Source organism: Aquarana catesbeiana, linkage group LG06 (genome assembly GCF_042186555.1).
Source record: "Aquarana catesbeiana isolate 2022-GZ linkage group LG06, ASM4218655v1, whole genome shotgun sequence".
Classification (NCBI taxonomy): Eukaryota; Metazoa; Chordata; class Amphibia; order Anura; family Ranidae; genus Aquarana; species Aquarana catesbeiana.
The window spans coordinates 300,014,963-300,039,532 of NC_133329.1; the positions used below are offsets into that span (position 1 = coordinate 300,014,963).

A 24,570-nucleotide genomic window follows, 5' to 3' on the forward strand; every position below is an offset into this window, starting at 1 on the left:
GGCTGATTTAGGCAGCTCCCTGCTGATTAATTGAAGAAAATCGGTTCCAACATATCTGAATATTAAGTGAACATTTGTTATATTTGTCTAAGGACTGAGTTTTAATTGCTGGTATAAATTTCTATACCTTGAGTCTGTTTTTATATTTTTTGGACGTTTTTTATGAAGTTATCCAATCAAGTGCTTTTTATATTTTGTACACCAATAATTATGGTTTTGTATTGATTAGGGATCACTGATATATATTATATATTTTTTTTATATTTATTTTTATTTTCACGGATACAACATCAATTTAATGGGAAGTTAATTATTAGCGCACTTGTACATGTATTATTTGACCACAGCGTCCACCACTTGCGCCTTGATGATGCCCAGCCATTACTGGATTCAGATGTTGGTTCTGAGGTTGAGCATGACAGGAACATGAGACTAGGGAGAGGGAGAAACACTGGTAGACAAATTGGCATTCATGTTCCCCAAGCCGCAGTGTATTGCCAAGTTGTCTCCAGTGGTAATGATGAAGATGGAGGAGATGGAGATGGAGATGGAGATGGAGATGATGATGATGAGGTCACTGACGCGACTTGGGTGCCAGATAGAGCAGAGGAGGAAACTGAAGGTGAGGCGGCACAACCCCAAGGAGGCCAACATCAAGAAAGAGTAGAGAGCAGCCACCCTATTCCATCACATTCTGCAGCTGTTATCTCCTGGCCCACTCCCCAAAGCTCAGCTGTCTTCTGGGCCTTTTTCAGCACATATGCAGCAGATCGCACTGTTGCTATCTGCAAACTGTGTCTCAGGCACATCAAACGTGGCAAAAACACCAACCATTCGGTTACCACATGCTTAATAAGGCATTTAATGTCCAACCACTCAACCTATTGCAAAAGCACCTAAAAGCCACACAAGAGAGGCACAAATCTGTCCATCCTCCTCCTCCTTACTCACTTCAGTCTGCCCCTGCGATTCCGAGTCATTACCTTTCAGCAGCCTCCACTGACAGGGATGATGGTATAGCACAGGGTGCCCCAGGTCCTAGCAGCACATCTGCCAGCAGCACACCACCAGCTGTAGACTGTAGCCCTTAAATTTCTCTGACCCATCTGCTGCAGTGGAAAAAAAATATAGTCCCTGCCACCCACATGCCCAGCGTCTGAATGCAAGCTTGTTAAAGCTGTTGGCTCTCCAACTTCTGCCTTTCAGCCTGGTGGATTCTGCCCCTTCCTTGAATTTGCACAATGTGCTGTACCACAATGGCAGGTTCCCAGTCGCTACTACATTTCATGTCAGGCCATTCCATCTCTCTACCATCATGTGGAAGGGAATGTTCTGGCATCGTTGGGCAAGGCAGTCAGCCGTAAAATCCACCTTACTGCTGACATGTGGTCCAGCAAACATGGGCAAGGATGATATATTTAGTTCACAGCACACTGAGTAGCGCTGCCTGCAACTCGAAAGGATGCAGGACAGGGCTTAGTGCTGCAGCTTGTTGTGCCCCCACATCTCCATACAACTGGTGTTGATGATGCCAGACCTGTGAGCTCTTCCCCCTCCTCCTCCTCTGCCACCTCCATGCCCTCCTCTGCAGAATTGTCCTATGAACATCAGGTACCCCCTAAGCATTTAAAGGGCAATTCCCAGAGTCAGGCTAAAAGGTGCCATGCAGTGCTTCAGTTGGTGTGTTTACGGGACAGGAACCACTCCGGAGCAGAGATTCTTGCAGCTCTGCAGGGACAAGCCCAGAGGTGGTTCACACCACGCCAGCTGGAGCCAGGAATGATGGAGTCCGACAACGGCTCAAACCTCCTGTCAGCCCTTAGACAGGGAAAGTTGACACATGTGCCACTCCTGGCACATGTCCTCAATTTGGTGGTGCAGTGTTTCCTAAGTATGTACCCAGGGTTGTAAGATGTACTAAAGCAGGCCAGAAGAGTCTGTAGCCATTTCAGGCGGTCATACACAGCCAGTGCTCGGTTGGCTGAAATTCTGCGGGAATTCCACCTGCCCGTAAACCGTCTGATTTGTGACATGCCCACCAGGTGGAACTCAACTTTGAGAATGTTGCAGTGGCTATATATGCAGCAGAGGGTCGTCAATGAGTACCTGTGCCAGTACGGCAGAACGACAGGCTCAGGCTTTTTTCCCCATGCCAATGGCTGATCATTAAGGTTGCATGCACTGTATTGTCACCATTTGAGGAGGCCACAAGGATGGTAAGCAGTGACAGTGCATGCATCAGTGACAGAATCCCTGTTGTGTTCCTGCTGGAGCAGACTCTGCGTGGCATTATGGACAGGGCCCTGGAGGAAGAGCAGCAGGAGGAAGAGGAGGACTCTCAAGGCCCACTTTATCCAGACACCATCATTCCTATGTCACAAAACACACAGCAGGAGAGAGGGAAGGAGGATGAGGAGGAGGATGAGGAGGAGGATTCTGGCACTTCCATAGGCTTCGAAGAAGAGGAAGACATGCACCAATCTGTAAGCGATGGCTTTCCAACCCCAGGACGGGGAAGGTCTCAGACCTCATCCTGTTCCCATAGAGAGTGCAGAAGATAAAATCTCTTAAGGGCATGTTAAAGAGGATTTTATTGAATGTTTTTCCTGACTCCAGTAGGTTACAGTGTTGTGGAAAACGTAGTTTTAAATCTTCTGTTGGTCAAGAGAGGAGCGTTGGAGAAGGCGTCCGCCTAAGTGAGGAATTTTGGAATTTTTTTAGTCCTCCCCACCCAGGGCTGTCAGCTTCCACATCCCATCGGCAGCATCTGCATCACATGGCGGATGAGTACCCCGGGGCCAAAACAGAGATGGAGAGCTTTCCAGCTGACTTACTGGGTCATGAAAATAGACCACTGGCCAGAACTTGCCCAGTATGCTATTGAGTTGTTGTGCTGCCCTGCCTCCAGCGTGCTTTCAGAATGAGCATTCAATGCTGCAGGAGGTTTCGCTACTGATTATAGAACGCATCTGTCCACAGACTCCGTGGACCATTTGATATTTATAAAAATGAATAAGTCCTGGATTACCAGCTATGAAGACCCTGATGACGATGTCACTGATTAAGTCTTTTTGGGATGTGGAATCTCTGCAGGACTTCGAGGCTGACTAGCTTTGAGGGTGTTCAATCATTTCATCTGGAAGAATGTTTTTGGTATAGGTTTCATGGGCACAATGAACACCCAAAGACCCATTTTCCAGCACCTCTTTGACAGGTGCATATCATTGCAATTTTTTACAGCAAGGCCAATTCTTGCTTTCATCAAGGGTACCTCTATAGGGTTACGGTGGGAAGGCGCCCCCAACACCCAAAGAGTAATTTTTCTGAACCTGTTTGACAGATGCATATCATTGCAATTTTTTACAGCAAGGCCAATTCTTGCTTTCATCAAGAATACCTCTATAGGGTTATGGTGGGAAGGCGCCCCCGACACCCAAAGACCAATTTTTCTGCACCTGTTTGACAGGTGCATATCATTGCAATTTTTTTACAGCAAGGCCAATTCTTGCTTTCATAAAGATTACCTCTATAGGGTTACGGTGGGAAGGCGCCACCGACACCCAAAGACCAATTTTTACGCACCCGTTACTTCTATCCAAAGTCAAAGTGACACCAGAATGTATCCAAAAAATCTCTAATCTTGTTCCCAGTGCACTACATTGTGGCCTCATCATACACACTGGCTCCCCAGCTGTTGCTGAGCAAAATAAAGGCAGCCTGCAGGAAAAATGTCATTTTTTTGGGCTTTATAAATGCAATTATTGCTGCAGCAGATTCTAGACATGGTACAGATCTGCCACTTTACAGGTAGACTTATGCCCTGTACACACGGTCGGATTTTTTGATGGAAAAAGTGCGATCGGATTGTGTTGTCGGAAATTCCGATCGTGTGTGGACTCCATCTGACTTTTTCGTCGGAATTTCCGACACACAAAGTTTGAGAGCAGGATATAAAATTTTCCGACAACAAAATACGATCGTTTAAATTCCGATCGTGTGTACGCAAATCCGACGCACAAAGTGCCACGCATGCTCAGAATAAATTAAGAGACGAAAGCTATTGGCTACTGCCCCGTTTATAGCCCCGACGTACGTGTCTTACGTCACTGCGTTCAGATTGATCGGATTTTCCGACAACTTTGTGCGACTGTGTGTATGCAAGACAAGGTTGGCTAAAAATCCGTCGGAAAAAATCCCATGGATTTAGTTCTCGAAATGTCCGATCAATGTCCGATCGTGTGTACAGGGCATAAGGGGATCTCCCAGGCACTTTTTTATTGATACATGTCCCCCTGGGCAGGACCCGGACCCCTATAACCATTGTATAGCCAATTACTTGTATATAAGCCTCCAAAATGGGCACTTTTGATTTTTGATGTTTGGGTCCCATTGACTTTAATGGGGTTTGTTAATCGGGTCCGAACTTTGGCAGTGTTTGAAAGTTGTGCTGCGAATCGAACAGGGGTCCGTTCGGCCCATCCCTATTTTTGACAAGTTCTTTATTAGTAAAACAGCTCTGAGCTGTCTTCTCCCGCCGCCGTCTCTCCCAGTGCTGTCTCTCCCGGTACTGTCGTCTTCTTCCGCCGCCGTCTTCTCCCCGGTGCTGTCTTCTCCCCGAGCTGTCACCTCCCAGTGTCATCTTCTTCCTTGCCATTGCCATCTTCTTCTTCCTCGCCACCATCTTCTTCCTCGCCTTCACTTATCTGCAAATAAACAAAAAAAGAAAATAAAAGCTGGTCTTGTTGTGAGGCTGTCTTTCTCTGTTGTGATGTTCCTGCTCTCCGGCACCGCTTATATAGGCAGGGAACTGGGAGTGTCAGTGTAGTGCAGGGTGTGGCCACTTGTACTTGGACCCAGAGATGCCTCCTTATGCTTTCAGTGGAAATGGTTCTTGAAGAAAGGTTGGACTTGGGATCTGAGTGGCAGGCAGCTCATGTGTGGAGTTTTGGCCAATCATTAATTTGTCTGGCAGGAGGCGGGACTCCCATATAAGCTGGGGTCACATGCTCACACAGAGAGGAGAAAGAGAGGAGAGACCAGAGAGAGCCCCCTCCGGGGAGGGTGACCAAGCCCCGCAGAGGAGAGGAGTTAGAGACACCGCACAGCATGTAGTCGCTGGTGTCGCTGGACGCCCCCTGCAGGGAGGGGAGCATACCAGACCGAAGAGGAGGGATTATGGAACCATTAGGAAGAAGTAGCAACTAAGTGGAAGAAAACTGGGCGATCGACTGTTTGTGAGAATAAAGTAAGTGGTGATTGCGCTGTGATAAGAAGGGAAGGAAGGAGGAGGAAGGGGAAGGGGCTAGCTCAAATGTATAGAGAGGTGAATGAAAAATGAAAAAACTATACAAAATATAAAGGTATAATGAGCATGAGGACTAGTATCATACTAGCACATAAAAAATATAATGTAAATACTGAAACAGAAGAAAAGAAAAATCTCAGTGCAAAAGGGCTAGTACCATACTAGCACATATGTGGTAACTCAGCAAATACTTATCGAAAGAAAAATCTCAGTGCAAAAGGGCTAGTATCATACTAGCACATATGTAGTAACTTAGCAAATATTTAATGGTGATTCCAAGTAAATAAATAAATGGTGAACAGTCCCACCGCCTTGTAGTACAAAGTGCTCAAACAATGAGTCATCAGTTCCAAAAGGCAAAATGGAAAAATTATACAAAATATAAAAGTGTGATGAAATGTAATAAAGTGCAGTCTAATGAGCACTAAATCCGAATAAACTGAAGAAACAAAATAGCCTAATACGTATAAAAAGCTATGAAATGAGTGACAAGTACAGTGTGCGTACAAAAAAATTGAACAAAATAAAATATATAAATCAAAGTCCATGTGCATGGGGGCTAGTATCATACTAGCACATAAAAATATTGTAAATACAGACACAAAAGAAAAGAAAAAATCTCAGTGCAAAAGGGCTAGTATCATACTAGCACATATGTGGTAACTCAGCAAATACTTATTGGTGACTCCAAGAAAAATAAATAAATGGTGAACAGTCCCACCACCTTGTAGTACAAAGTGCTCAAACAATGAGTCATCAGTTCCAAAAAGGCAAGTCCACAAGCCACAGGAAAGGGAAACAAAGTCTTCAGTGGGGACACCTCTGTGCTCGCAAGCAGCTCACCTTACTGCTGCAAGACAACAGCTTGTAATCTAGTAACAAATCACCAGCAAGCAAGGGTCCCATCCAGTAGTTCAGGCGATTCGGGTGGTGGGTGTGCAGGATGGTATATAAAAAACATAAGCAGACAGTATATAGTATAACTCCGTGGAGGCCAGAGCGGAAAAAGGGACAGGACACAGAAGGGGGATGCACTCACTTTTGTAAAATGAGTGTGGGCGTCAATCCAACGAACGCTGAGTTCGTATACCTCAAAAAGGGTGTCTTCAAACCGTCCCCATTTCCTCAATTCTCGTCACAATGGGATGCATTTATATGTGGAGTATTGGAAGAGAGTGCACATAGCGTGATCCCGTATATAAATCAGTTGATTAGGTTAAAAACAACATGGTACACTTACATTTAGCAGAAGGCTATAGTAAAAACCATCCACGAGCGCCGAGCTCGTATCCTATCATCAGTCTGTGACTGTTTGTGAGTGGCACATGGACTGTTGATCAAGTGAGTGAAAGCCCAGGCGAGCAGTACTACCAGAGGCTGAGGGATGTTGTATACAAGTCAGTGAGACAGGTGACGATGGCCTGTGACTTTTGGATCAACAATGCCCCGGGAATCCAATCAGTCAGGCGGGAGGAATTATTCAGAGTAATGTCTTCTTTAGCCAAACTTGGAAGTACTGTACAGACGGGAAGTAGTGGTCAAGAGGCGGAGGTAGAGCTCCAAGCATACAGTAAATAGAAATACAGATTGTTCTGAAAAGGTCTACAGGTGAAGAAGTTATTCAGAGTGACTCTTTGCTACAATAGCCTATGTATTCTCCAAAGTAAATCTACCAAAGCCTATATGCAAACAGTTATTCAGAGTGGCTCTTTGCTATTCACTTTAATGAATCTCAGATGACCATACTACTCCAGTTTTCCCATGAGGAGTTGTTCAGAGGGACTTTTCATTATGCGCATTGCTCTAAGTATTTGCACGGAAAGGAAAAGGAAAGATTATGAAGCAGTGAAAAGAGCATCTCAGAAAACCCTTTCCCTGTCCCAGTTCAAGTTATGCAAATAAAAGCGAGAGAAAAAGTACAATATGGACTGTTTCTATTTCTATGGGCTGCGATGTGCTATGTGGTGAATGTGATTTACAGATAGAACACAAAAATAACAGCTCCTACGGGGGTAGTGCGCTACATTTACATTCAGCTTTCAGCGGGAAAGCCCGCTGACGGCTGATGATTCATCGGTTGTTAAGGACATGGCGGCCAGCTTCCCGACACCCTCCTTAGCAACCAGCTATATACAGTGTGTTTACAGTGCGTTTAAAGAGGAAAAAAACATTAAATGGATGAAAACTGCATGCAACCAATTACGGTTCCCAAATTTAAGATCTTTCTGGGTCTATCCCTCCTCATGGGCATAACCAAAAAGAGTGAGTTGCGATCATATTGGTCCACTGACCCAATTCACCATATGCCCGTGTTCTCTGCTTCCATGGCCAGGGCATAATATGAGCAGATTTTGCGGTTCATGCACTTCAACAACAATGAACTCTGTCGTCCTTGTGGAGACCCTGAATACGATCGGCTCTACAAAATTTGACCACTTCAACCAACGTTTTGCAGACTTGTTTACTCCCCATCAAGTTGTCTGCATTGATGAGTCCCCGATTAAGTTTTCTGGCCGCTTGTCATTCAAACAGTATCTTCCCAGCAAGCGTGCCAGTTACGGGGTCAAGATGTATAAGCTCTGTGACAGGGCCACAGGCTATACATGTAGTTTTATGGTTTACGAGGGAAGAGATAGCCACGTAGAGCCGACAAACTGCCCTGACTATATAGGAAGCGCTGGCAAGATGGTGTGGGACTTGGTGTCACCCTTATTCAGAAAGGGGTACCACTTGTACATGGACAATTATTACATGAGCATGCCACTTTTTAGTCACTTGTTTGATCATCAGATTGGAGCATGTGGCACCTTGCGATCTAATCGCCGGGGCTTTCCCCAGCGGCTTGTAGATTCCCGTCTTAAACTGGGGGAGAGAGACTGCTTGAAGTGTAATAACTTGCTCGCTATGAAGTTCTTACCTCCCTTCATGCAGACATGTCCAAATTACTATGGCGACTGGTGTTGTAGAGAAACCCCTCTGTGTCCACGAATACACACAAAATATGGGAGGGGTGAATCTCAACGACCAGTTGTTGGCGCTGTACCTAGTTGCCCGTAAGGCCAGACGCTGGTATAAAAAAAGTGTCTGTGTACTTATTTCAATTGGCTTTGCTGAACGCTCATGTGCTATACAGAGCTTCAGGATGGACTGGATCCTTCCTTAAATTCCAGGAAGAGATCGTCAGAGCCCTTCTGTTTCCAGATGGTGCTCCACCTCACCTTCCCCAACCAAATGCAGTAAGCCGGCTGCATGAGAGGCATTTTCCTTATGTCCTCCCGAGTACCCCTACCCAACGAGCCCACCAAAGAAAATGTTGTGTCTGTATAGGCGTGACACAAGCTATTATTGTCCCTCCTGTCCTGACAATCCTGGTCTTTGCATTGGCGAATGTTTTGAGCACTACCATACACTAGTTTTAGCGTAGGGTACAGCATTGCACAGACTAGGCACACTTTCACAGGGTCTCCCAAGATGCCATCGCATTTTGAGAGACCCGAGCCTGGAACTGGTTACAGTTACAAAAGTTACAGTTAGAAAAAAAAGTGTAAAAAAAAAAAAAAAAAAGTAAAAAAAACAAAAATACACAAAAAAAAATAAAATAAAAAAAACAAAAATAGTTGTTCTTTTTTTGTTCTCTCTCTCTCTCTGTTCTCTCTCTATTGTTCTGTTCTTTTTTTTTACTGTATTCTATTCTGCAATGTTTTATTGTTATTATGTTTTATCATGTTTGCTTTTCAGGTATGTAATTTTTTTATACTTTACTGTTTACTGTGTTTTATTGTTAACCATTTTTTTGTTTTCAGGTACGCCATTCAGCTGCATCGTTTGCTCCCACGATACATAAAGCCGTGACTCCAGCGCTGTGGGAGGTGATTTCACCACCACAGTTAAAAAAAGAGCATATATGCCAAAGCATGGGGGCAGCAGGGGCGGAGGACCTTTTGCGGGTGGATGCCCCCATGCTTTGGCATATATATATTTTAGGCACAGGTTGCGTTAAAAAATGTTTTAGTTTTTACTGTTTTTTTTTGTATTTGCTTTGCAGGTATGGTATGTCTTACTGTTATACTGTAATGTTACTTTGTTTTATTGTTAACCACCATTTGCTTAGCAGGTACATTCAGTTGAAGGGCGGATTTATTTATCTTGACAGCAACAGCGTTTGCTTGCACGATACATAAAGCCGTGACTCCAGCGATGTAGGGGGTGATTTTCCCCACCACAGTTAAAAAAAAGAGCATATATGCCGAAGCATGGGGGCAGCAGGGGCGGAGGAGCAATTTGCTCCTAACTTTTGGGGCGGATGCCCCCATGCTTCGGCATATATTAATGGTGCATATATGCCCATCATTAGAAGTGGGTGGATCAATCTCTTTTTTTCGTTCAGCCCACAGGCTGCATGAAAAAAGATTACAATATGTGCCCAACAAGGACCAGCAATGTACTGGTATGTTGCTGGACTTTAAGTGGTTATACCAGAATGATGCCTGCAGGTTTAGGTATCATCTTGGTATCATTCTTTTCAGCCAGCAGTCAGCTTTCATGTAAAAGCTATCCTAGCAGCTAATTAGCCTCTAGACTGCTTTTACAAGCAGTGGGAGGGAATGTCCCCCCCCCCACCGTCTTCTATGTTTTTCTCTGGCTCTTCTGTCCAAACAGGGAACCCGAGAATGCAGCGGGTGATTCGGCCAGCTGACCATAGAGCTGATCAGAGACCAGAATGGCTCCAATCATCTCTATGGCCTAAGAAACCGGAATCTACAAACATTTCATGACTTGGATTTTGCCGGTTGTAAACAGTGCCATTGGGAAATTGGGAAAGCATTTTATCACACCGATCTTGGTGTGGTCAGATGCTTTGAGGGCAGAGGAGAGATCTAGGGTCTAAAAGACCCCAATTTTTTTCAAAAAAGAGGAACAGTTTAAGAAGCAAAAAAAAAAAAAAAAAGCAAAAAAAAAAAGCACCCCTGTCCCCCCCTGCTCTCGCGCAAGCGTTGGTCTGGCGTCAAATGTAAACAGCAATTACACCATGCATGTGAGGTATCACCGCAAAGGTCAGATCGAGGGCAGTAATTTTAGCAGTAGACTTCCTCTGTAAATCTAAAGTGGTAACCTGTAAAGGCTTTTAAAGACTTTTAAAAATGTATGTAGTTTGTCGCCACTGCACGTTTGTGCGCAATTTTAAAGCATGTCGTGTTTGGTATCCATGTACTTGGCCTAAGATCATCTTTTTTATTACATCAAACATTCGGGCAATATAGTGTGTTTTAGTGCATTAAAATTTTAAAAAGTGTGTTTTTTCCCAACAAATGCATTTGAAAAATCGCTGCGCAAATACTCTGTGAAAAAAAAAGAAACACCCGCCATTTTAATTTGTAGGGCCTTTGCTTTAAAAAAATATATAATGTTTGGGGGTTCAAAGTAATTTTCTTGCAAAAAAAAAATTTTTTTCATGGAAACAAAAAGTGTCAGAAATGGCTTTGTCTTCAATTGGTTAGAAGAGTGGGTGATGTGTGACATAAGCTTCTAAATGTTGTGCATAAAATGCCAGGACAGTTTAAACTCCCCCAAATGACCCCATTTTGGAAAGTAGACACCCCAAGCTATTTGCTGAGAGGCATGTCGAGTCCATGGAATATTTTATATTGTGACACAAGTTGCGGGAAAAAGACAATTTTTTTTTTTGCACAAAGTTGTCACTAAATGATATATTGCTCAAACATTCCATGGGCATATGTGAAATTACACCCAAAAATACATTCTGTTGCTTCTCCTGAGTACAGGGATACCACATGTGTGAGACTTTTTGGGAGCCTAGCCGCGTACAGGACCCCGAAAACCAAGCCCCACCTTCAGGGTTTCTAAGGGTGTAAATTTTTGATTTCACTCCTCACTGCCTATCACAGTTTCGGAGGCCATGGAATGCCCAGATGGCACCCCCCACCAAATGACCCCATTTTGGAAAATAGACACCCCAAGCTATTTTCTGAAAGGTATGGTGAATATTTTGCAGACCTCGCTTTTTGTCACAAAGTTTTGAAAATTGAAAAAAGAAAAAAAAAATTTTTCTTTTCTTTCTTCTTTTTCAAAAACAAATGAGAACTGCAAAATACTCACCATGCCTCTCAGCAAATAGCTTGGGGTGTCTACTTTCCAAAATGGGGTCATTTGGGGGGCTAGTGCCATCTTGGCATTTTATGGCCTTGGAAACTGTGATAGGTAGTGAGGAGTGAAATCAAAAATTTACGACCTCAGAAATCCTGAAGGCGGTGCTTGGTTTTTGGGGCCCCGTACGTGGCTAGGCTCCAAAAAAGTCCCAACACATTTGGTATCCCTGTACTCAGGAGAAGCAGCAGAATGTATTTTGGGGTGTAATTCCACATATGCCCATGGCATGTTTGAGTAATATATCATTTAGTGACAACTTTGTGCAAAAAAAAAAGGTTTGTCATTTTCCCGCAACTTGTGGCAAAATATAAAATATTCCATGGACTCAATATTATATGTGAAAAAAAGTTGCACTACTACTAAATCTAAAAAGCAATGAATCAGCAGCCAGAATCAACAGTGTAGTGAACTGTGTAACAACCAGAAAAAATTATAAAATGCAGCGCTAGTGTAATATTCAAAATCCCCAGAGCAACCCCCAGGTATAAGTGTTGAACTCATGGTTGCTCAATTAATGAGAAACCAGCATCCTGTGGATATACCATGAAGTAAATCAATAAAATACAGTGAACACAAAAGAGAAAATATGATAAACAAATACATAAAGTTTCTGTGGGAGAAAAACCAGCAAACAGTCCGTGATAAAAAGTTTTTTCAACCAAAACGCTCCTCTATAGAATATTGTATAGTCCCATATGAAGGGAACATTGTAGTAATGCCTCCTCCACAGATGATAGGTGAAAATGCACAGGCTTCTCCATGTATCATTCACAGATATGCATGAACAGTAACACAAAGATTGGGTGCGCTTACCGCAGAGAATGGACACACACGCCGTACGGCGGTGGGTCAGACAGGCATTTGGACCATTCAATCCAGCAGATCCTTGATGGGAGACTGAGATAGTGTGATGATGCACCTCGATGGCCACATCCGGAGCGATAAAGAGTAGATGGTACACACCAGAAACTCCAGCAGGCAGACGTGCCTGGACTCACAATTGGTCACCAGCTGGATAAGATGTATAGTACTCCAAAAGACATCCGATCAACGTATCCAATCATAAGGAAGAGAAAAAGGGCCTCCTCTGCTGCTACTTCCAGCAATGTCTTCTCTCTACTTTTCATGGACTCAAGATGCCTCTCATCAAATAGCTTTGGGTGTCTACTTTCCAAAATGGGGTCATTTGGGGGGGTTTTGTGCCATCTGGGCATTTTATGGCCTTCAAAACTGTGATAGGTAGCGAGGAGTGAAATAAAAAATTTACGACCTCAAAAACCCTGAAGGCGGTGCTTGGTTTTCGGGGCCCCGTACGTGGCTAGGCTCCCAAAAAGTCCCACACATGTGGTATCCCATACTCAGGAGAAGCAGCAGAATGTATTTTGGGGTGCAATTCCACATATGCCCATGGCATGTTTGAGCAATATATCATTTAGTGACAACTTTGTGCAAAAACAAAAAAAGTTTGTAATTTTCCCGCAACTTGTGGCAAAATATAAAATATTCAATGGACTCAACATGCTTCTCAGCAAATAGCTTAGGGTGTCTACTTTCCAAAATGGGGTCATTTGGGGGGGTTTTGTGCCATCTTAGCATTTTATGGCCTTCAAAACTGTGATAGGTAGTGAGGAGTGAAATAAAAAATTTACGCCCTTAGAAATCCTGAAGGCGGTGCTTGGTTTTCGGGGCCCCGTACGCGGCTAGGCTCCCAAGAAGTCCCTCACATGTGGTATCCCTGTACTCAGGAGAAGCAGCAGAATGTATTTTGGGGTGCAATTCCACATATGCCCATGGAATGTTTGAGCAATATATCATTTAGTGACAACTTTGTGCAAAAAAAAAAAAAAGTTTGTAATTTTCCCACAACTTGTGGCAAAATATAAAATATTCCATGGACTCAACATGCCTCTCAGCAAATAGCTTGGGGTGTCTACTTTCCAAAAGGGGGTCATTTGGGGGGGGGGGGGTTGTGCCATCTTGGCATTTTATGGCCTTCAAAACTGTGATAGGTAGTGAGGAGTGAAATCAAAAATTTCAAAAATTTACGCCCTTAGAAATCCTGAAGGCGGTGATTGGTTTTTGGGGGCCCCGTATGTGGCTAGGCTCCCAAAAAGTCCCACACATATGGTATCCCCGTACTCAGGAGAATCAGCAAAATGTATTTTGGGGTACAATTCCACATATAACCATAGCATGTGTGAGCAATATATCATTTAGTGACAACTTTTTGTAAAATTATGGGGTTTTTTTTGTCATTATTCAATCACTTGGGACAACAAAAATTAAACATTCAATGGGCTCAACATGCCTCTCAGCAATTTCCTTGGGGTGTCTACTTTTCAAAATTCATTTGGGGGGGGGGGTTGTACTGCCCTGCCATTTTAGCATCTCAAGAAATGAGATAGGCAGCCATAAACTAAAAGCTGTGTAAATTCCAGAAAATGTACCCTAGTTTGTAGACGCTATAACTTTTGCGCAAACCAATAAATATACGCTTACTGACTTTTTTTTTACCAAAGACATGTGGCTGAATACATTTTGGCCTAAATGTATGACTAAAATTGAGTTTATTGGATTTTTTTATAACAAAAAGTAGAAAATATATATTTTTTTCAAAATTTTTGGTCTTTTTCCATTTATAGCGCAAAAAATAAAAACCTCAGAGTTGATCAAATATCATCAAAAGAAAGCTCTATTTGTGGGGAAAAAAAGGACGCAAATTTTGTTTGGGTACAACATTGCATGACTGCGCAATTAGCAGTTAAATCGATGCAGTGCCAAATTGTAAAAAGTTCTCTGGTCAGGAAGTGGGTAAAACCTTCCGGGGCTGAAGTGGTTAAACTCTTATGCTAAATATTAGGAGCAGAATCAAATTGTGGTCAAACAATGTTCTTAGGGGTATACATTTATTAAAACAGTGACATTTACCAAATTTTCACAGCAAATGAATCAATCACTGTAATTTAAAATACATTCACCAGGCAGATACACCAGCAGTGAATGTTTGGTGAATGTTATATTCCAGTCTAATGAGAACCTTCAGGGCCTAAGATAGCTGACATCCTTTTTTATGTAGTGGGTTATGAGGCATAGTGGGTGCAAGGTGGATAAAGTTATTAGGTTATTGGCTAGACACTTATTAGATGTAAAAGAGGTTTTATTTCTCTTAACAGACCTTTTTAAATTTTAAGGGGGAAAGAGGATTAGGGCCAGGACACCCTTAAGCAGTTGCAATTTCAATTGGCAGACTCTGAGACTTCAATTGGGAGGACAGCCGTGCAGGGAAAGGCCCCAGCAACGCGCCACATCTGCACATGCAGGAATGCTGTCTCCTATGGCAACAGTCTTTAACAGTTTCTAACTCAACGTAACAGTTCCTTCAGCTGCACTACAACTTCTCCTTGTAGTTCTTTAACAATAAGCTCTCTCACTAGACCCTCTGATTCACTGACTCTGAATCCCTTGAGCTCCTCCAATCTTTGAGTTGGTATCTCCCTCAAGTACCACCCACGCTTTCCTGCTGGGTCCCTGGCTTGACACACAAGGCTGCTCTGAAAGCGTCACCTCTACTGGTTGGGTCCCTGACTTGATCACCGCCTGAAGTTTCCTGATTTTCCACTGTGCCCGTTCAGTGAGAATGTTTTTCCAATGCTTGCTTCAGTTACTCACTGTGGTCCCTGGTAAAGGTGGCCGGTCCCTTTGTGGCGACAGCTTTCCTTTTACCTCCGAGCACTGACAGGTTCTCCGGCCAGCAGAACCATCACTTCTGGTTGGACTGCAAGCCGCAATCCCATCCTTGCGCTGCTCCCTTACTTCTGGATAGGCCCTTACACAGCCTAGCAGCCAGATGCCCCCGGGATAGGTCCAATCTCCAGCCTAGCATCCTGGGGCGTACGACACACGTCCACCCAAACATTCGTCCAGGTGGCACAGAACAAAGATCACTTGACCTCACCCGAATATATAGGTTCTCCCGGCAGGCCAAGGGATTCAAGAAAACCCCTGCCCATTGGCTGAGATACCCCATATACCCATAACCTGACCTTGGGTTGCCCTTCCCGTATCTAGTACCACCAAGAACCCGGCCACCTAGAGGTAGAAGAGAAAAGTGCAACCAGGCTAAACTTAGGGAGAAATTAATGGATCTCTAGCAATTGACCAGGGTAACTACTCCCGGCAAGCAAATTTGTGAGGAGGTCCCTAACTAAACCCCAGGGCGCTACAAAAGCTAAAAGAAATATTTTGGCTATGTATACATTTTGAGCTCCATATGTAATACATTTAAATTTTGACCAGATCATTTAAGAAAACGGCACAGTGTGTCCACTATATGATGGCTAGGGTTTGAAAATAAATTACATCAATATTTATACTGTCAATTATTTTGTGCAGGCTTCCATCACCTTGCCATGCCATGACTTGTGATGCTTTCAAATTAGGAATAGGTAAGAAGAATGAGCACAAAAGACCAGAATGTTCAAGATCAAGTATTTCTGGAAAAAGAAAAGCCTTGCCTCTAAGGTCTTCTACAACTCCAAATAAGTAAATGTGGGGCAATGCTATACAAAATACAGAAAGTTTGTTCCCTGCCGAAGAAGACTGACCACATATACAGTATACTTCTATATATTTTTGTTGGCTATGTGGATATATGTTTTTCCTAAAGAGAATCTGAAAAAAGGCATAAAAAGCGGGGAGAGTGGGGGGGGGGGGTGAGCTCTGTAACACAACAGACTTTTTTCCTTCAGTGAAGCTCTTAAGAGATACATAGAAATGTGAAATGTTTATAGGCAATATGCCATATTTACCTAATTAAAATAAAAAAAAATATATTTTATTGTTAGTCTGACCTTTTTTAAAAAAATGTACTATATATTCTCTTAAACTGATGATGTGGACAATGATATACTTAAAGCGGAACTGAAACAAACAGCAAGCAGGCAGGCTTTCATTGCAGAAGAGACATTCATTGTCTCTTCTGCAATAAAATGCCCCTACCTGCCTCCTTACTGACTTCTCCAGTGCTGTAAACTAAGCAGTACATACGTGGTTCAGTTTAAAGCACCAGGCCGATCTGTGCGTGATTGAATGACGGCCTCCTGCGCATTTCCAGGAGTGATATCATCCCATGCCTGCCAATGGATGAAGACTGGCACACAGAAGAAGATGCTGGTGTCTGGGAAGGACCTTTATTAGTTCCGCTTTAACATTTAGTATTAGTATTTAGTTCCGCTTTAACAGATTTTATTTGAGCATTACTTTTACAGCCATTCAAGAAAATGAAATGGATGGACCATGTTTGGTCAATGGTGTCACCCTGGATTTCTAGCGCTGTGGTAAAAGGATTTTGGCTTGGTCTGGTTCAGCAAGAAGGGGGCCATGTGCTCACTGCTCTCCCTTTCCTGGCTATTAATCGGGCTGCATGCCTAGATAAGGACCTGATTGGAGTTTTCAGGGAAAACACATACCTTTTTCTCCATTTTTTTTAAATGTTGATTTTACCTGAAATTCATAGAAAGCACAATTAATAAGAATATGTCAAGAGCCAGGCTTTGTCATATGATGAGGGTCCAGGTGATACTGTATGATATTAAACACATGAGCAACCTCCTCCTGAAAAATACTTGAAGTTCAAGCCAATGAACATACTGGTATGTAGTTCTTCATCCTGGAACCACAGATTTATCAGATTCAGAAAAGATTCAGCAAGTTTTCGTGTGATAGAACTAATGAAAGAGTAACAAACAGTCAAAGACTATACAAGTCAAAATAAAAACATATTTTATAAATCTATTCTTTAATAAATAGGTGGAACCTTACCTAGGTTTCTCTTTCCATAGCTGAATGAAGTCTCCGAGCAATACCGATAGGCAAACTAAAGTTCAGTATTTAGAGATTGTGTAAAAAAATAGCTCTGTCCTTATATTGTATTTCACACCGCTACCAATTACTGCATCTTAGACCTTTCCTACCTCAGAGCCAGCATTTCCTAGACTAAAATCTATACTGCACATCTGAATATCAAAATACTATTTGTGAAAATGTCTACATTCTTCTTGGCACATTAGACCATAGCACAATAGATTTTTCAATGCTGCATTTTGCATTTGGGAGATAAGAAAAGCAGCCATTTGAAAGCCTATATGAGGTTTTTAGTTAAGATATTGTTATGCGTCCTACTATATCATTCCCATTACCTGGTGTTCTAAGTATAATTTCTCATGTGTCTGTTAACATGACAAGGGTTAAGCCTGTAGCCTGCACCGACGAGGTGTAGCTGAGCATGACTTGTAGGGACAGCGTTATGATGTCACTTCTGCAGGAAACTGCTGCTTGGTCATAATAATGAAGAAAAATTGAGGCATTTGCATTTAATTGCTGTAATTTCATTAATGAATGTTTGAATAATTGTTGGGTTTCTTTCCATTGCAATTCGGAAGATTTCATTTTATGCTTTTTTAATGTGGAAACCAAGGCTAATTACTTTGTTTTTCTGAGCTGAGCAGAATCTTTAGAAGACAAACTGATGGTGGAGAGGGAGAGCTCTGCAGGTCTTAAATGGAAAAAGTGGAGGATAGGAGATTGAGGAAGGGAAATTAACAGATATTTTAGTCACTGCAGAAGACCAGGAAAGTTTAAAAAGACAATTGTTCTTTGGACATAATATTCAGTGTGTTATAAATGACAACCGCGCTTAGGAAAGGGGGTGGAAAATGTTATATAGGTTGCTGCCTCCCCTAATAGGGCTCCCCTGGGGGAACTCTAAATGATAATGAACAGACAATGGAAAAAGGGGTGTGTGGCGCTACCCAGTGGTAATGAACAAGATATGTATAAGGGAGGACTACACAGTGGGTGTGTGAACCTCACCAGTGCAAAAAACATGCAATACCAACTTGCAATAAACTATAGGTGACTCGTATATAAATGTACCTGTGAAATATGTGTAGGTATGTAAAGAACAACATATATAACCTGAAAACGTGTAGGTAAGTTGCCATGCAGGGTGACCCCTACCGGTAGCCAACAGAGCACGACCCAAAGACGCCTGGTGTATGCGTATATACTGGGCTGTGAAGTGAATGAGTGACAAATAGGTCCCAATAGTTTACATACCAAAAACTACATGAAATACATAAAGAGTGTTACACACAGTAGAATATGCGTGGAGGGGCGTGTCCGGACGTCGAAGGGAAAGGACGTGTGTTTGCAGTGCTCCGCTGACCCTTCCACAATCCACAGCCATCCAGCTCAATTATCGACTGGGAGAGCTTCCAAACTCTCCCCAGAAGCCATTAGTCACTCTCTGCACCATCTTGGGGGAAATTAGTGGAGTCCAGGCGGCCGTTCGAACTGTTCGGGCTCCGCCGGGCGCCGCCATCTTGCGGCGTACGTGATCTCTCCTGTCCTCGGGCTCAAGTGCCGCAATCGGCAGAACGGAGGGAAACCTCTACACCCTCGCCAGTGCGGATTGTCCCCGGGAGGAGGCTGAATTGTACGGGGACCCGTGATACTGCCGGAGGGCCCGTAGTGGTGGGATCTGAGCGCCCAGGGATACCCTGCGGCCTGTATAGCCTCCGGCGTCCCCGGGCTCAGGTATCATCAGCAGCGCGCAAAGGGTCCGCTTATCGCGGTGCTCCCACAGAGGAGATCGGGGAGAGGAAGCTGTCTGTTACAATCCCCTGGGAAAACGCCAGAGGATTAACATAAGGAATCCCCCGGGCATCCACCGCACTCCACCATCCTGAGGCCTAATATGTAAGGCGCATCCTCCATATCAAGGTACTGTGTGCTTTGGGGCTAGTGTGCTGCTTTTATTGAACTTCCACTACTGTTAGAACTGAGTCTTGATACAAGCCTGTACCAGGTTACACAGCTCAGACGCCCAGATCTATGATTGATCCCTGCTTCCAGCATTCTGATCCCCCTATTCCCATTGCTCTCTTCCACAATAGGAAGCTTAGACTGTTCATTGCATATTAAATCACTAATATAAACTGTCCTCCGGCCTACCCCTGGCCTCGGCTTGTGGAACACGCTTGCGGCCTCCGCCCCCCCCCCCAGATCTGATTTCTACATCTCAAACAACCCAAGGGCACATGCGCTGTCCTCTGAGATGGTGGATACGTGAATTCTGAGCCCCGCTCACGTCCAGTGACCCGCGGCCTCTATACAGCTACATAAGCCTCAAACAGCTCTAGAGGCGAGACGCCACAACTCTGTTACACATTCCGGCACCCTATGGGCAAAATTGGGGATCAGAGATCCTTCTACCGAACCACACAACACTCAAAATCCTCCTCCACCATGGATCGCTTCCTAACTAAGTCTCAATCCCCGGTTCCGATTTCTCAAGGTGACCCAGAGGAATATGTTAGCACCTTAATGACAGAGAATGGATCACACCATCAGGCCATTCATCCCCTCGTATCTTCTTCTCCTCACCCGGTCCTCACCCCGGAGATGATGGATCTTAAACTCCAGGCCCTGGCCCAGCAGGTAACCAGAGACATAGCACAAGAGATGGGGAGAATATCTAGAGAGCTCAGGGGAGAGATTGACGCGTTGGGAGAACGTACAGCCTCTCTAGAGACAAAATTTGATGAATCTCTGCTCTATGTACAAGCCCTTGAAGAGGAAAATGCAATTCTTAAAAATTCAGTGACCCAACTACAGCTTCAGCAGGAGGACCTCGAGAACAGAGAGCGACGTCAAAACCTGCGAATACGCGGAGTCCCTGAGACTGTTGCTGACAACAATATCAGGCCTTATCTCTTAGGCCTATTTAACAACCTGGCTCCTGAAGTCGTGGACATTGACTGGCGCCTTGACAGGGCTCATAGGTCCCTGGCCCCTAAACCCCCAGCGGGGGCCAGACCACGTGACATCGTGGTACATTTCCACTTCTATGAGAGTAAAGAGATTCTGACCAGGGCCACACGCAACAGATCAGGTATTGATTACAAGGGTGACAGGATCCAACTGTTTAGTGATCTCTCCCCGATCATCCTGGCTAAATGTCGCTCCCTACGACCCATCACCTCCCATCTACAGCAACATAAGGTCCCTTATTACTGGGGCTTTCCATTTTGCCTCAACATTACTCTAGAGGGGGTCCAACACGTCCTACGGGACCTTCAAGAAGGTGATGCTTTCATAAAACGGCTAGGTTCGTCACCTCTTCCAGCGGACATAGAACAGGCTTTGCCTACCACTCCACGCCCACTCTCTGCCCCGTCCAGAATCTGGACCCCAGTGAGAAGCAGAAGATCAAAGGCCTACTCCACCCCCCCAGCGCTCTCAACGCTCAAGACCTCCCACCTGATTTGATGTGGACATTTCTACTTGATCCATATCCTTATTACGGGTCCTGATTGTTGTCTGTCTCCCTATTTGGTCCCACCATGTTTGCAGTGCGTCCTCACCTGTGGACGCCCTGCGCAGTTTAGGCTATTGTTATTGCCGGGTTAACAATTTTTTTTTTTTCTAGTTTTTTTTATTGCAGTCCATTATCCATAGGATGCAGTTGTTTTTTTTTGTTTTTTTGTTTAATGGTTCCTTCTTGGCTGCATCTCCCCAGGTTACCTAGAGTTGTGTTTAGTCAGGTAACGCTATAGGCGGGTCACTGTGGCGGGCAGTCACGGGTCCCTCACTATTTTGGAGACGGCTATGCTCCCCTACTGGTCCTCAGGCTTCGGCCAAGGATTCCTGAGTAAACTTTGCTCAGGCCTTTCTGTGCAGTCGTTTTTTTTCTTTTTTTTTTCTTTATTTTCCCAGTTTTTGGGCCACACAGGCCTTTTTGTTGTTAAGCAACGTAACTCTTCATGACCCCTTTTTTGGATCATCCCAAGTTAGTTCAAATGATTCAGTCTCCCCCTTTTTTTCCCATTTTTTTCCACTTCCTGGTTTTTTATTTCGTTAATTGATCATCTCACGATAAGGGCTCTTTTGAATAGGCTAAGGCCTGTACTTAGGCCGTTTATGCATATTTCTATTACTAGGCTGTTGTCTATTGTTTTGAATATCCCGAAGCTGAAATGTAATGTTTATATATGGCTTTGAAATTGTTATCATATAATGTGAAGGGTTTGAATTCCATTAAAAAGAGATGGATGGCCTTGAAGGAATTCAGGGCCTCCGGTGCGGACGTCATCCTGGTTCAGGAGACACACTTCCGGGCCGGGGGTTCCCTGAAATTTGCCTCTCGACACTTCCCAGTGTCTTTTTTAGCTTCAGACCCATCTGGAAGGGCTGGAGTGGCAATCTTGGTCAAACGTTCATGTCCCTTCCAGATCAAGTCTACTCATCTTGATCCTCATGGGCGTTATATAATCCTGGAAGGCACATATTTATCTAACCCTATGACGATCATGAATGTATATGCACCTAATACGGGTCAAATTAAATTCCTTACTGAAGTCTTTGAACGACTACACAGAATAGCTCACCCCTTCATGATAGTTGTCAGTGACTTCAACACTGTCCTCTCACCTGGTCGGGATAGGAAATCATTGTTCCATGCAGCGCCCCCTTCTGCCCCACATTCCTTAGCAAACTCTTTCAGGAAGCTGATTCGCTCCCACCGTCTGTTTGATGCTTGGCATATCAAGCACCCGGTTGGTCATCAGTATTCGTTTTATTCCCCTCCCCACAAGATGTTTTCAAGGTTAGATTATTTTCTGGTGACAGCCCCTCTGCTTACCCACACAGTGTCCTCTGAACTGGGTCCAATTACCTGGTCAGACCACGCTCCTCTATACCTGGACCTTTGTCTCTCAGCTGCCTTCCCCAGGAGGTGTCATTGGAGACTTAACGAGTCCCTAATTAAACATCCTGACTCTAGAGATAAACTTCTCACTGCCCTAACTGAGTATTTTCACTTAAACACAGGTTCCCTGTCCAGCCCGTCCGTCCTCTGGGAGGCTCATAAGGCCTTTTTTAGAGGACAGTGTATTTCTGTGGGATCCCAGAAAAAGAGGGACTCTGCTCTTCAGAAGTCCTCTTTAATTTTGGAACTAGCTGCTGCCGAACGCTCTCTGCTACATGCCCCCACGATGGGCTGGCTGCACACGGTAACCTCTCTACGCAACCGTATAAAGTCAATAGACATGTCCAAAATAGATAAATCTATTCTACGGGCGAAACAAAAATTCTATGAATTCTCAAATAAACCACATGGGATGTTAGTATCTAGGCTTAGTCCTAGGCCCTACCTATCTTTCCCGGAACATATAAAACACTCATATGGGACTCCCACCTACTGTCCGCAGACGATGACCCAGGTATTTGGGGAATTTTACAACAAACTTTACAACTGCCTCTCCCCTGACTAACACCCCCCCTTTGATCAGACAGCTTTTGAAACCTTTATGACGGATCTTCGCCTCCCCCGGCTTAATGAGACAGAGGTGCAGATTTTAAATGAACCCATTACTGAAGAAGAGCTTACTCGAACTGTCAAGTCCCTTCCATCCCACAAAGCCCCAGGTCCAGGTGGCCTTCCCTACATTTATTATAAGACCTTCCTCCCCACTATTTCAAAACACTTGGTATCTTTATTTAACTCCCTTCTACAAGGTCAACGCCCCTGCCAACAATTGCTACACTCCTATATCACGGTCATACCTAAACCGGACAAAGACCCTTCGCTCCCAGACAGCTATAGACCAATCGCGCTTTTTAAATTCCGATTACAAGCTCTTTACCAAAATTCTAGCTAACCGCCTCTCTCAATTCCTGAAGAAATTAATAGATAAGGATCAAGTGGGATTTTTCCCTTCCAGGCGTGCAGGGGATAATACTAGACGAACCATTGACCTTATTGATGTATTAAATAGAGTCCGCTGACCCGCCCTGATCCTTAGCCTAGATGCCCAAAAGGCGTTCGATCGATTAAGCTGGCCATACATGTTCGCAACCCTAATGCCCCGTTCACACGGTCGGACATTGATCGGACATTCCGACAACAAAATCCTAGGATTTTTTCCGACGGATGTTGGCTCAAACTTGTTTTGCGTTCACACGGTCGCACAAAGTTGTCGGAATTTCCGATCGCCAAGAACGCGGTGACGTAAACCACGTACGACGAGACCAGAAAAGGCCAGTTCAGAACCAAGCGTGGCAGCCTTTGGGCTCCTTTTGCTAATCTCGTGTTAGTAAAAGTTTGGTGAGAGACGATTCGCGCTTTTTCAGACTCATGGTTTTCAGATCGTTTTCTGCTGTTCAGATTGTGCTTGTGGGTTTGTATCTGCTCTTCAGTGCGTGCAGCAAGCTACGCGTGACTTATTTGAGTCATTGTGTTCTTGTTCGTTCGTTACTGTTTTTCAGGTCGCTCTTCACAGGCCTTGCTGTTCTTCAGTGCGTTCTGTTACTTCGTTCTGAGGAGCCGACCGCTTTCTAGCCATGTTGCGTATACGTACTCCTCGTAGAGTTCATGCTGTGCGGGGGCTTGGTGTTGGGGTCCTGACCTTGACACAAGTCCAGTCCATGAACAGGGTGGGGAGGAGTTCATGGACCAAGAATTGGTTGCTTCAGCATGACCAGTTCTGTCATATGCCTTTGCTCCGTGAGATCTGTGAGAATAATCCTGATGATTTCAGGAACTTTCTCCGGATGACGGACCCCGTATTTCACTGTTTGTTGGCTTTGCTGACCCCCTATATTAGCAGGCAGGATACCTGTATGAGGCATCACTCCGGAGCAGAGGCTAGTCACCACCCTGCGGTACTTGGCGACGGGGAGAAGCCTGCAGGACTTGAAGTTCTCGACAGGCATCTCGCCCCAGGCTCTGGGAATCATTATCCCAGAGACCTGTTCTGCCATCATCCAGGTCCTGCAGAAGGAGTATATGAAGGTAAGATTTTTATCCTTTAATATCACATTTTATTGTATTTAATGTTTGATAATATATTGTATTTCTTTCCTCACTCCCTAATTACTATGATTGGAATATGCTGTGAATGTCCCCTTTGTCCTCATGCATGCTGGATTTTTATGTAATTATTATTTTGCTCCTTCATACATATTTGCCTTCACTTACCTCCCCAGCATGCTCTCCTGGCCCTATATTCACCTCATGTAGTCACTTAACAATGTAT

General features: G+C 44.2%; 1 protein-coding gene across 1 annotated transcript in view; it reads left to right on the forward strand.

Annotated features, from left to right (window-relative positions):
* LOC141147766 (uncharacterized) overlaps positions 1–16,176 on the forward strand; it is a 441,336-nt gene extending 425,160 nt beyond the window's left edge. The window contains exon 14 of the mRNA XM_073634947.1: positions 15,866–16,176. Coding sequence (XP_073491048.1) covers positions 15,866–16,019 — 154 coding nt within the window. The 3' untranslated portion in view covers positions 16,020–16,176. The remainder of the gene's footprint in view (positions 1–15,865) is intronic.
* Positions 16,177–24,570: the final 8,394 nt, after the last annotated feature.